The following is a 12,646-nucleotide window of genomic DNA, read 5'->3' on the forward strand; positions in this document are numbered from 1 at the left end:
TCTTGGACATTATTGCAATGTATTTCTTAAAAGATACAAATTTCCTCGGATCTATGGCTTGACAGCCCCTAGTTCATCTGCTCTTTCGTACGTTTGTTCTTATTTAATAACAAAAAATCAACCATATTTACACAAATCTACTCAGCGGCCTTCACTAAGGCTTCGGACACCTCAACGGCAATCTCAGCTTCAGCCTTGGCCTGTAAAACATTGAGATGAGCAACTGCAGCGTTTCCGGCCGACTCAACTTACTTGATCATTGGCAGCTGATGAGAGCTGACTTTGAGACTTGGTCAGCAATTCCCTGGCAGCGGAAGCATCAATGTTTTCTACTGGATGCGCCTCTTCTGCCAAAATCTATGTGAACACTCAGTTGAGTAACTTGAGCTGCTTACATTGAATAAATCACGAAGTACCTGTACTGAAGAGTCCTCGTTGATGGTGACTGTTCCACTGGAGACAAAGATCTTCTTCACATTGCCCTCGTTTTCATATACAGAAACAACTCCGGGCTTCAGCACTGCCAAAGTGGGAACATGTTTGGGCAGGATACCAAAACTGCCCGAGAACGAAGGAACATCCACTTGCCGCACACTTTTAGCTTCGTAGAATATCTGAAACAAACCGCAGATGAAAGCAAAGTAATACGAAGTGAAGACACCCCTGGACAACGTCGGTTAAGGCAAAAAAGATCAAGTGGAACTTGCCTGGTTTCCTGAGGCGAATGTAAAGCTCATTTCCTCAGCATAGCCCCTTTTGACTGTGGTGCTCAGAGCCCTGCTGGATAGGAGACGGGATACTGATCTCATTGCGGCCATTGTGAGGCTGGAAATTGAAGAAATCGCAGAATTTTGCAAAGGAAAATTGCTATATAACCTCAATGTTTACATTACATAACTTCAATGCATTAGATAAGCGGCAGCTTTGGGATAATGAGCCGCCTACTGATTGCTTGTCACTAGCTCTACTTACTCAGGTGAAAGTTAGAGTTTCCTAGCAGATGAAAATGGGCTGCAATTTGAGTTTTTCCTAGTTTCCAAACAGGAAAGTTCACTGAGTCCAAAAGGGTTGACAGATTTCGGCGACAGCCAGAAATGTCACTCTTTGAATCCAGATTGTTTCGATCGAGAGAGAGAGAGATAGATAGACTGCGCAGGTATTTGTAAGGATTTCCTACCATATTTTTAAACAGAAAATGCAGAAGCATTAGAATGTTTATGTTTAAACTGTTTTTCTGAATTTTTGCACTTAATTTTTAATCGAAATTGTAATTAATATTGTTTAGACATCGAAATTACGACGATTTTTCTGAGCATTTCATCACATTTTTCTCGGACACACAGGTTTTGCGAAAAACGGTCAAGAGGCAAAAATCATTCTAAACTAAATGCTTTATCTGGATCTATCGAATCTGGAGAACTCAGGCAAAGTTTTGCTGATTAAAAAAACCGGATACGTTGAAAGGGTGATTTTCGCATAGAAACGCGCACTTAATTAAATTTTATGTGGCCAATTTTGTTGCGTTTATTCCCGCACAATCCGTATATCTTCAGAAATAAATATTTTTAAAGATTTAAAAAATATCAGAAGCATTCAATTTATCCTTTACAAGGCGTGCTATTTAATGCACTTGATGATATTTAACATTTTTTCGAAAACAGTGCTTTTAACAAAAAACTTTGCACAATCAAGAAATATTCTGGATTTAATGGGTTTTTGAAAAAACTATCGCTTTTGTAAAAAGAAAAAAGACGCAGTTAAAGTTTTGCGGTCTCAAAGGCTGAAGTCTCTAAAACGAGTTCTTCGTTAATAACGAAACACTTATTTTGTTACATTTATTTCCCTGTAAGATTTTTATAGCATCAAAAATAGACCAAAGCATTCAATTGTATCTTTAGAGCAAACGCTCGCCGCAAAGGACTTTTTTCATTTTTGCACTTCTTTAAGAACATTTGATGATATTTTAACACTTTTCTCGAAAAAAGTGCGTCTAGCGAAAAACTCCCAAGAGGCAAAAAACACTGACTGAGGAGTCCAAAAGACTATCGTTTTTTGAATCGGAAAAACACAGTCAAAGTTTCGCGGTCTCAAAGTGTCTTTCACAAATGCTTCTCGTGAAACGAAGCACTGCATAAAACAGTGCGCCCAATTTTGTAGCATTTATTTTGCTACTCGGCATATCTTTGAATGTAAAGATTTTAAGAGCCTCAAAAGCGGCTAAAATCATTCAATTGCTCCGTATGAGCAAACGCCCTCTGCCTAAGTCCAAAGCGTGGATTTGTCTGTATCTTTTTTTATGAAAATTTTAACAATTGTCTAGAAAACAGTGCGTCTAGCAAAAATCTTCCACGAGGCAAAAAACACTCTAAACTAACTGAGTAGTCCGAAAGACTATCGTTTTTTAAATCGGAAAAACACAGTCAAAGTTTTGCGGTCTCAAAATGTGTTACACAAATGCTTCGCGTGAAACGAAGCACTGCATAAAACTGTGCGCCCAATTTTGTAGCATTTATTTTCCGACTCTGCATATCTTGAAATGTAAAGATTTCAAGAGCCTCAAAGGCGGCTAAAATCATTCAACTGCTCCTTATGAGCAAAAGTCCTCTGCGTAAGTCCAAGGCGTCGATTTGTCAGCACTTTTTTTATGAACATTTTATCAATTTTCTCGAAAACAGTGCGTTTAGCAAAATGGATGTTTTAAGCCGGAAAACACCGTCGAAGTTTTGCGGCCTCAAAAACAAGAATGTTTCAAGGATGGGTCTGCGTACGAAAACACGATTGTTTTAATTAAATTGAATTTATTAGGGACATTTGGTGAAAATTAGACAAAAATGCCTATACATACTCTATAGGCAACCCCTAAATCCTGTTAAACAGAAAAAGTCAGTTTTAGGACAACAAATTCCATTGGCTCCACTATTCACATCACTCCTTCTTCGAGTGTTCGGGTTTTGCAATGGAAAAGTCCAATCGAACGTAGATAATAACCGCGATAAAGAGCGAAAACAAGGCAAGAAACAGTAGAATTGGCTCATGCAGTAGCATGTGCGTATTCCAATTGTAGCTGATCTCCACGTCTTGGATGTGCTGCTCCACTAGGTTCTGCTTGGACAGCCTGATTACAGTCCTGTAAAGCAAAATTTATTAATAACTAAACAGTGCCAGTCCGGCGGACTAAACCACGTGCCTTCCAATAGTATCCAGGTACTTGTAGGCGACTTTATCATCTAACCGCTTTACTTCATAGGGCGCCTTCACTTTAATATCCGTTACCCCGACTGGCAGCACAATGTCTGTTTCCAGGTCCTCAACTGCCATATCATCGAAAACATGATCAATCAGGCGCACTTTCAGCAAAAATTCGCCTGAAGGCTTCCGGAACAAGTAGCGGGAACTAGGAACGCTGTAACCTGCAAAAAAAACAACTTCTATAGACCAAACCACATAGACGTTGTGGGATCAATTACCCAAAGTGTACGAGCTGCGCCAACCTCCAAACAACGGAAATCTGGGCTTCAGCTCAACCTCAATGTAATCCTTGTGAGTCCTCACATTAGAGGTGGAAATGTTGCCGTTCATGTCCCTACAAACGCTCGAATTAACCGAAAAATCCAGCTACAAGCTATTGTCATGCTTACCGGTAGTAGATACTGTGCGCCAGCGCTGGTAGAACAGTAACGTAGCTTCTGATGCTGTGATGGTTGGCAACTGTGTCCCTTTGGTAGTCGTATCGGGAGAACGAGCCCTTTAACAGAGCCCCCGTGTGTTTGAGATCAATATTTTCTTCAATTGCAATGTTGCCCCAATGCGATACTTCAATAGTGCGCTGCAATCTGAGAAGCATCAGAAGAAATCAGCTCAGATCTGATCAATGACAGTGCTCGCCATTAGAGTTTAAAAAGACAATTATGGGATGTTTAATAGTGACCGAATCGGATGGAAAATTGAAGAATTTGAGGGGCTTAGAGGCTAGCACTTTTGCCTTTTTTTCTCCCTTCAGAATGGTAGTTTTTGTCTTTCAATCCAATTTTGAACGCTCAAAAACGTTTTACACGCGTACATATACAAGAGACTCAACATTCAGCAGACTTCTCCGGTTATTCTGCTTCTAAGTTTCAAATTGGCGCCCCATAGAGCATCGGCATGCTTAAAAATTGCCAATTTTTGTGGCGCTCAACTTTGGAGCGATTATTTAAGAAACTTTAGATTATCAGTGGTTGAAAAGGGAAAGAAAAAGGAGTTCAGCTGAAAATTTCCATTTTCTTCAATTCCCGGAACAATTAAATGCTTTGAAGAAATAGAAACTTTGGAGTTGGAAAAACCTCCTACTGGTCTGAAAGAAGAAGAAGCTAATAAGCATTTGGGCCTCTAAATGTGCAAATTTCGTTGCTTTTGGGCCTGGGGGCATCATCAAGTCCTCAGTAATTGTTAATAATTTACTGAAGACAGTCAAACATAGGTTTTTGCATATAAACAGTGCATTTTACCTGGAAACTGATAGGAATGGACCATTGTTTTCATAGTGAACGCTTAAAGAATCCCTTGCAAACTGCTCAATATCCGTATAAGGTCCATAGGTGATAGTGGAGTCTGTTTGACTAACAGGCTTCAGTTTCGAGTACTTTTCCACCACTCGAGAGTTTACCTGCAAGCAGCATTTCTACAACTGTTCTTGTTCGTAGCTTGAACTGCGCTTACCAGAACATCGGTTTTTTGCGTTTTCGTCACATAGGGCGAGTAGAAGTAGTAATTTCCCTCATATTTCACCAGCTGTTTCTCCTTCTGCGTGACGCACTTCGGGCAGAATTTCAAACTGTTGGTGAAAAACGATTCGAAGATTATCGTGGTGGTTTTGCCTGGTTCCAAACTTGGCCGCAGATGGACTTTGAATGCAATTCGCTCGGGACCTGCAAAGCACCATAATTAGCCCTACTGGGCAGCGGTTTATTGCCGTTAAACTACCTTGGAATCTCGCTCGGAACTGCTCGATTTTCAGGGGATTCTTCTGCGAGTCCTGTACAGTAATAGAGCTGAAGGAATCAGGATCTTCTATTGCAAGTAAATAAGAGGCAACGCTTCCTTCGCCGGTGTTCTCTATCGTGATAGTGCCGCCGATCTTTACAAGTTGCGAATTCAAATCGATAGTTCTCTGAACGTTCTTATTAATTAAACTGTCATCGATGTGTTCCAGGCCGTTTGCCATGGAAAACACCGCGAAAACCGCCACAAATTTCCACATATTTCAAAGGTTTTTATATTCTGCAAGCAAAAAACCTCTTGAATACAATAAAAGTGGACGTGTACAACGTCACCCACTCGTCAGCTTTATAGGTTAAGCCACAGGGTTAAGCAGCTGTCAGTGTTTTTGGGGTTTCTGATGTTGCCGGTTTGACTGAAAGGCCATAGGGCGTGGTGACGGAAGGCAAAAGCCTTTAGTTAAGAAGGATTTTGCCCAAGATAAAGTTGGAAGTTAAAAATTGGCTTCCTTATAGATAATCAATTGACTAGGAAAATGCCATTTTTGACCAGTTTTTACTTTACTTACTTACTTACTTACAATTTATTTGAATAAAACCAAATTTGGGTCCCACGCAAACCAAAGCTCTCTTTATCAAGACTAAACTGAACCCTTATTTCGCTATCTCCACTGGTTGCTCAGAATGCAGCTTCAGAAGAACATAGCGCAAAAAAAAATTAAAAACGCATCAGAACCTTCTACAGTTTGAAAATTAATTATTAAGCAACTATTTATTTGAATAAAACTACATTTGCATCACACGCAAATAAAAGCTCTCTTTATTCAAAGCGGAAACCCTTATTCCGCTATCTCAGCGGGTTGTACAGAAACCGGCTTCAGAAGAGCATGGCATAAAAAAAATTAAAAAATGCATTAAAACCATCCAAATTTTAAAAATTCATTAAGAAGAAACGTTCAAATGGAACCAAATTCTCGTCCTGTATTAAATAACAATTTAATAACCGAGTGCTAAAACTCTGACTCACATAACTGAACTCAGAACTCAGAAACCTGCTACAGAATAGCATCAGTGAATAAACAAAAAACCGCCCAACGCTTTTGATAGTTTGAAAATTCATTACGAAGGAACCGTATGTTCGAATGAAACCAAATTTACACCACATGCAAAGCAAATACCTTTTTATCCAGACCAGGAACCGATATTCTGCTATTTTCACTGGTTGCTCAGAAACCAGCTTCAGAAGAGCACGCCATAAAAAAAATACAAAACGCGTCAAAATCTTCCAGAGTTAAAAAATTAATTCTGGAGGAACCATTGATTTAGATAAAACGAAATTCGTACCACACGCAAGTAAAAGCTCTTTTTATCCAGAACTGGAAGCCTTATTCCGCTACCTCTACTGGTTGTTCAGTAACCGGCTTCAGAAGGGCATGGCGTAAAAATCGAAGAAAACCCATCAAAACCTTCCAGTTTAAAAATTTGTAAAGAAGGCACCATCCGTTCAAATGGAACGAAATTCTCGTCCTATATTAAATAACAATTTAATAACCGAGTGCTAAAACTCTGACTCACATAACTGAACTCAGAACTCAAAAATCTGCGACAGAATAGCATCGGTGAATAAGCAAAAAACCGCACAGCGCTTTTGATAGTTTGAAAATTCATTATGAAGGAACCGTATGTTCGAATGAAACCAAATTTACACCACATGCAAAGCAAATACTTTCTTATTCCGACCAGTAACCGCTATTCTGCTATCTTCACTGGTTGCTCAGAAACCGGCTTCAGAAGAGCATRCCGCAAAAAAAACATAAAAAACGTATTAAAACCTTTCAGAGTTTAAAAATGAATTATGAAGGAACGATTGATTGGAATAAAACCAACTTTGCGCCACACGCCAAGAAAAGCTCTCTTGACCCAGAACTGAACGCTTTATGCCGCTACCTCTACTGGTTGTTCAGCAACCGGCTTCAGAAGGGCATGGTGCAAAAAATTAAGAAATCGCATTAAAACCTTCCAGTTTAAAAATTTGTAAAGAAGACACCATATGTTCAAATGGAACGAAATTCTCGCCCTATATTAAATAACAATTTAGTTGCCGAATGTTGCTAAAACCCTGAGTCACATAACTCGACTCAGAAGAAATCCATTATGAAGAAACCATTTGTTCGAATGGAGCAAAATTCACACCACATGTATGGCGAAGCTCTTTTTATCGGGATCAGAAGCTTTGGTTTCAATATCACAACTTGTTGTTGAGCAACAAGCTTCAAAAGATCAAAAATGAAAAAAACGCATCAAAAGGAACGAAACTTTAAAAACACCATATGAAGGAAGCATTTGTCCGAATGGAACCAAATTCGCTCGACGAACCTTAGCTAAGGTTTCCTTTATCGAGAGCGGTAACCCATGTTCCGATGTCTCTATCGATTGTTCAGAAACCTTCTTCAGAAGAGCTTCGTGTCTAACCAAGAACTACCCAAAAGTAAAAAATTCGTTATGAAGGCACCTTTTGTTCGAATGGAACCAAACTCACACGATAAGTCAGACAAATCTCTCTGTATCGGAATCTGATACAGAATCTACAGAGTGTTTGAAATAAAAGTCAGGAAACAAACATTTTTTGTGGAGATTTTTTTTTATTAATCCATTCTACTTATTAAATACAAAAAATACGTAATATACCGGCGGGAAATTAATTTGTAGTTAATATATGCACCTAGAGCTACTGTTCCTGGTTATGCGCCTTAGTCGATAAATGAATTATTGTATAAAAAGCTAACAAATGTGTAAAAAAGAAAAGCGTATTCGTACTTAGAATATAGAGATATATACATGGAAATTCAGGGAATACCTTAATGTGCGCATTTTTGTTTTGTTTTCCCGCTGTTTGGTTGATGTAAAATTTCAAAAAGCCCCGAAATGTAAAAGAAGCATATTTGAGTAAAGCGTTGAAATGCATGCAAAATTACCGCGTGGAAAACGGGTAGAGAATTTCACAGATTTTCGTTTCATTCGGGTCCAATCGCACGGATTGACGTAGAAAAACGTTTACAAAAATATGCGTTATGCAGATGTAGGAAAATGAACGGCTTTAGAGCGTCCAGTTTAAGAAGCTGTTGCAAACAGTCCCATTTCTCCCTTAACAATTTCATATAGAAAACACCGAAGAATTAAACACACGTATCTATCACTGTACTGATTTTGTACTACGACGCTATTTAGCTGAAAATACTATTCTTAAAAGTAAAATATCACATGCTACTCATATAGGGAATTTTCGGGGAGGAATGAGTAACGACGGCTACTAAATCGCGCCTATTTATCTCCTATTACTCAAACCTCGCAAAATGTGTTAAGTATTGCTTCTAATATTTGCTGATTGCCTATCGTAGATTACATAAACTTAGCCTAAGTGTATTGAAAAGGTGTGATAATGTTTTTTGGACATTTGGTAAATATTTCGAGTAAACGAATCATCCGGAAACCAACACCCAGCGCTTTAGTCGGATATTCGACCTGCTCTAGTTGCTAATCCTATTCTAGTTCACCCTGTACATTGAAATCATATTAATACTGAAAGAAACACACCACGCCTACACATGCAAACATTTCCGATCGATCACAAAGTCCTTAAAGTTAAAAGAGTTAAATTGGATAATTAATACAATTCGAATGTCGCATCGGGATGCAATCCTGAGACCATTACGGGGGTTTGGTCTCCAATAAACTATTCAAACACCCCCCCTAATAATAAGAATAATAATAATAATTTATGAATATAATGCGCCTGGGAAACCTACAAATAATAAATTCGTTTATACTGGAGGAAGCAATTTTCGCTTAAATGAACCTGTTCGCAAAAACTCCGGCATTGTTAGGCCACATTTTAAGCGACTTCCTCGTGTCTTTGGCTTCAACCGTTCCTATTCAAAGCGGGATCACATAGAGTAGAACACTTATCACAAAGCAATATCACGTTGGCAAAATTAGCGGATTTCTTGGCAGTTTTGCCCAATTTAGTGACAACATTCGAAGGAGAGCCACTCAAAACATGGCCTAACTACGCAACTTACGGTGGACAAGCTAATTGGCTTCCGGCAACGGTTCCTCGACTGGATCTAAATTAAGCGATTCTGCTGCTGCATCAGTGCTGACTTCGTCACTTGAAGCAGCTCTCTCTTCTGGCGATGAAACCAAATCGGCAGATCCTCCAGTGCTTGTTCCCGGAAGTTGAACGCTTGTTCCCGTAAATTGAACGCTTGTGCCCGGAAGTTGAGTGCTTGTTCCCGGAAGATGAATGCTTGTTCCCGGAAGTTGAGTGCTTGTTCCCGGAAGTTGAGTGCTTGTTCCAGGAAGTTGAGTGCTTGTTCCCGGAAGTTGAGTGCTTGTTCCCGGAACTTGAGCGCTTGTTCCCGGAAGTTGAACGCTTGTTCCCGCAAGTTTAGGAGTTTCAGAAAATTGGTCAGCCAACATCTGTTGGGACCTTGTAAACGGCCTCTGCGTGCCCACACGCGTGTCATCATCTCTCCTAACGGGTACCTGGGATCTGGCCGGGCTGCTATTGGGCTGGTTTGGATTCTTCACACTTGTACCGAGCCTAAAGAAGGTTTATTATATATATAACATTACCAGTGTGGGTGTAGATCAACTACTCACATGCACGCCAACTCCTCCCCAGTATTGAGTCTGTAGAACTCTAAGAGACTGTGAACATCGTAGAAAGCCAGTATGTGGTCGAGGGTGGCAACGTAAATGCGATCTCTGCCCGATTGGCTCGATTGGTCGACGTAGGGAGCAGCTGAGATGTTCTTATGGTAAAACCGGCCCTCGAATATATAGGAGATGATCAGGGTATTATCCCGGGAGTTGCTGTTGCGAAGCAACCATGACCTGGAAGAGAGATCGATTGTTTCAGTTCCTAAACAGTTAAAGGCGAATTTGCTGTCTAAATGTGTGTAAGGAGCCGTTTGGAGCCTCAAAAAAGCTCCTGAAATTTTGAAGGTCTTTGATGTGTTCCACTCCTGATATCTCCGGAATGGCTGAAGATATCGCATCAGCTTAAATAACCATTTTGATCGAGAGGCTCAAGGGCTTTAGTTTACATATTGAGCTTTATCAGATATTCCTAACCTCTAAAGAGATAGAAGCCAAAATATCTATAAGTGGCCATGAGGGTCTCCGACCGTCAGTGCTTAATATATGGAAGATGATCGGGTAATTTTTCCGGGAATTGCTTTCGCGAAGCAACCATGACCTGGAAGAGTCATTGATTGTTTCACTTCTTTAACAGTTAGATACAAATTTTCTATCTACATGTCTGTAAGGAGCCGTTTAGAGCCCCTAAGAAACTCCTGAAGTTCGGGCAGTTTCTTCGGGCCTTTGCAGTTTTCCACTCCTGATATCTCCGGAATGGCTGAAGATATCGCATCAGCTTAAATAACCATTTTGATCGAGAGGCTCGAGGGCTTTAGTTTACATATTGAGCTCTATCAGATATTCCTAACCTCTAAAGAGATAGAAGCCAAAATATCTATAAGTGGTCATGAGGGTCTCCGACCGTCAGTGCTTAATATATGGGAGATGATCGGGTAATTTTTCCGGGAGTTGCGATCGCGAAGCAACCACGAACTGGAAGAGTCATTGATTGTTTCACTTCCTTGACAGTTAAATGCGAATTTGCTGTCTACATGTCTGTAAGGAGCCGTTTAGAGCCTCAAAGAAGCTCCTGACATTTGGGCAGTTTCTTCGGGCCTTTGCAGTTTTCCACTCCTGATATCTCCGGAATGGCTGAAGATATCCCATCAGCTTAAATAACCATTTTGATGGAGAGGCTCAAGGGCTTTAGTTTACATATTGAGCTCTATCAGATATTCCTAACCTCTAAAGAGATAGAAGCCAAAATATCTATAAGTGGCCATGAGGGTCTCCGACCGTCAGTGCTTAATATATGAGGGATGATCGGGTAACTTTTCCGGGAGTTGCGATCGCCAAGCAAACACGAACTGGAAAAGTCATTGATTGTTTCACTTCCTTGACAGTTAAATGCGAATTTGCTGTCAACATGTCTGTAAGGAGCCGTTTAGAGCCCCAAAGAAGCTCGTGACATTTGGGCAGTTTCTTCGGGCCTTTGCAGTTTTCCACTCCTGATATCTCCGGAATGGCTGAAGATATCGCATCAGCTTGAATAACCATTTTAATCGAGAGGCTCAAGGGCTTTAGTTTACATATTGAGCTCTATCAGATATTCCTAACCTCTAAAGAGATAGAAGCCAAAATATCTATAAGTAGTCATGAGGGTCTCCGACCGTCAGTGCTTAATATATGGGGGATGATCGGGTAACTTTTCCGGGAGTTGCGATCGCGAAGCAACTATGACCGGCAAGAGTCATTGATTGTTTCACTTCCTTAACAGTTAAATGCGAATTTGCTGTCTACATGTGCGTAAGGAGCCGTTTAGAGCCTCAAACAATCTCCTGAAATTTGGGCAGTTTCTTCGGGCCTTTGCAGTTTAACACTCCTGATATCTCCGAAATGGCTGAAGATATCGCATTAGCTTGAATAACCATTTTAATCGAGAGGCTCAAGGGCTTTTGTTTACATATTGGGTTTTATCAAATATTCCTGACCTCTAAGGAGATAAAAGTCAAAATATCAACAAAAAGTCCCTGACTCTCAGGGCATAAACTATTATCATTTTCCTAAAGTACATATGCCCAAACCATTCCTCAGTTTTTTGATAGGCCGTTTCGAGAACTGTTTCTAGGTGGTACTGAAAATTCCTAACCAGCAAAACGATAGAAGCCAAAATAAAAAATTAATTAGAGGCTCTCACCGCTTAAAACACCCTGCATCTCAGAAACAGTTGCAAATATCCAGATAGCCGTTAGTAATTTTTCACAACAGGTCTGAAAATTCATCAGAGTTTCCTAACCTCTAAACAGATCATCATCAAAAATATTTAAATTTTGAGAGCAGGGAGCCTTCAAACACTCTCTAAGTGTCTGAAACTGGAAAGTCCTTCCGGAAAATCTGCTACTYATTCTAACCTCTAAAGGTCGAAAAGCCAAAATACCASGACTCCCATGCACAGAACCATTCAATGAGCAGTTGGCAACTTCTCAATGGAAAGTCTRCAGACCAGTTTTTGAGCAGTATTTCAAACTCCTAACTAGCAAAGCGTTAGAGGCCAAACTTAAGACAATGTGGGGCTTTTAACGGTTAAAACACCYTAAAATCAGAAACGGTTGCAAATATCCGATCAGTCATAAGGACTTTTTTGCTAGCGCTTTGGGAAGTTTTGTCAGAATTTTCGAAYCCCTAAAGAGCTAGAAGCTCAAAGAAGCAAACGGTAAACTTTAAGACACTGTCAAGCGATAGAAAATAGGAGAAGAGGGGAAAAAGAACCATTTCCAGAKAACGTTTCGTGAGTTATTTTTCAYCTACAGYSTTCAGACCCAATTATTTAACGTCAAAACCCAAACTTTGATGAATTCTTGCCAATTTCCAAGTTCAAAGTGTTAGAATTATTATTTGGACCGTTTCGGTTGAACGTCCCAATAACAGTAGGTATAGTTATATAATATAAGTTAATATAGTAGCTGGTCGGTTTTAGCAACAATTCCTAACCTCTAAAAAGATAGAAGCGGAAACGTCGGCATTTTGGG

General features: G+C 39.9%; 3 protein-coding genes across 4 annotated transcripts; all 3 read right to left on the bottom strand.

Annotated features, from left to right (window-relative positions):
* LOC109534193 (ATP synthase subunit delta, mitochondrial) lies at positions 1 to 1,113 on the bottom strand. The gene is made up of 5 exons (XM_019899765.2): positions 973 to 1,113; positions 708 to 825; positions 417 to 614; positions 253 to 357; positions 1 to 200 (listed from the first exon to the last, which is right to left on the bottom strand). The coding sequence occupies exons 2-5, from the start codon at positions 816 to 818 to the stop codon at positions 138 to 140; spliced, it is 477 nt and encodes a 158-aa protein (XP_019755324.1). The 5' UTR covers positions 819 to 825; positions 973 to 1,113; the 3' UTR covers positions 1 to 137.
* Positions 1,114 to 2,781: 1,668 nt separating this feature from the next.
* LOC125502954 (dolichyl-diphosphooligosaccharide--protein glycosyltransferase subunit 1-like) lies at positions 2,782 to 5,359 on the bottom strand. Its single transcript, XM_048662535.1, has 7 exons — positions 4,963 to 5,359; positions 4,699 to 4,907; positions 4,488 to 4,645; positions 3,639 to 3,833; positions 3,468 to 3,583; positions 3,188 to 3,410; positions 2,782 to 3,127 (listed from the first exon to the last, which is right to left on the bottom strand). The coding sequence occupies exons 1-7, from the start codon at positions 5,237 to 5,239 to the stop codon at positions 2,926 to 2,928; spliced, it is 1,380 nt and encodes a 459-aa protein (XP_048518492.1). The 5' UTR covers positions 5,240 to 5,359; the 3' UTR covers positions 2,782 to 2,925.
* Positions 5,360 to 7,847: 2,488 nt separating this feature from the next.
* LOC125502948 lies at positions 7,848 to 10,051 on the bottom strand. 2 transcript variants are annotated; one of them, XM_048662521.1, is made up of 3 exons: positions 9,639 to 10,051; positions 9,110 to 9,579; positions 7,848 to 9,076 (listed from the first exon to the last, which is right to left on the bottom strand). In XM_048662521.1, the coding sequence occupies exons 1-3, from the start codon at positions 10,034 to 10,036 to the stop codon at positions 9,066 to 9,068; spliced, it is 879 nt and encodes a 292-aa protein (XP_048518478.1). In that variant the 5' UTR covers positions 10,037 to 10,051; the 3' UTR covers positions 7,848 to 9,065. The 2 variants fall into 2 exon arrangements, with proteins under 2 accessions (XP_048518478.1, XP_048518477.1); XM_048662520.1 differs by having other exon boundaries at positions 7,848 to 9,579.
* Between the last annotated feature and the right edge of the window lie 2,595 nt (positions 10,052 to 12,646).

Source organism: Dendroctonus ponderosae, unplaced genomic scaffold, assembly GCF_020466585.1.
Source record: "Dendroctonus ponderosae isolate FM_Combo_2020 unplaced genomic scaffold, Dpon_F_20191213v2 Dpon_F_20191213_11, whole genome shotgun sequence".
Lineage (NCBI taxonomy): Eukaryota > Metazoa > Arthropoda > Insecta > Coleoptera > Curculionidae > Dendroctonus > Dendroctonus ponderosae.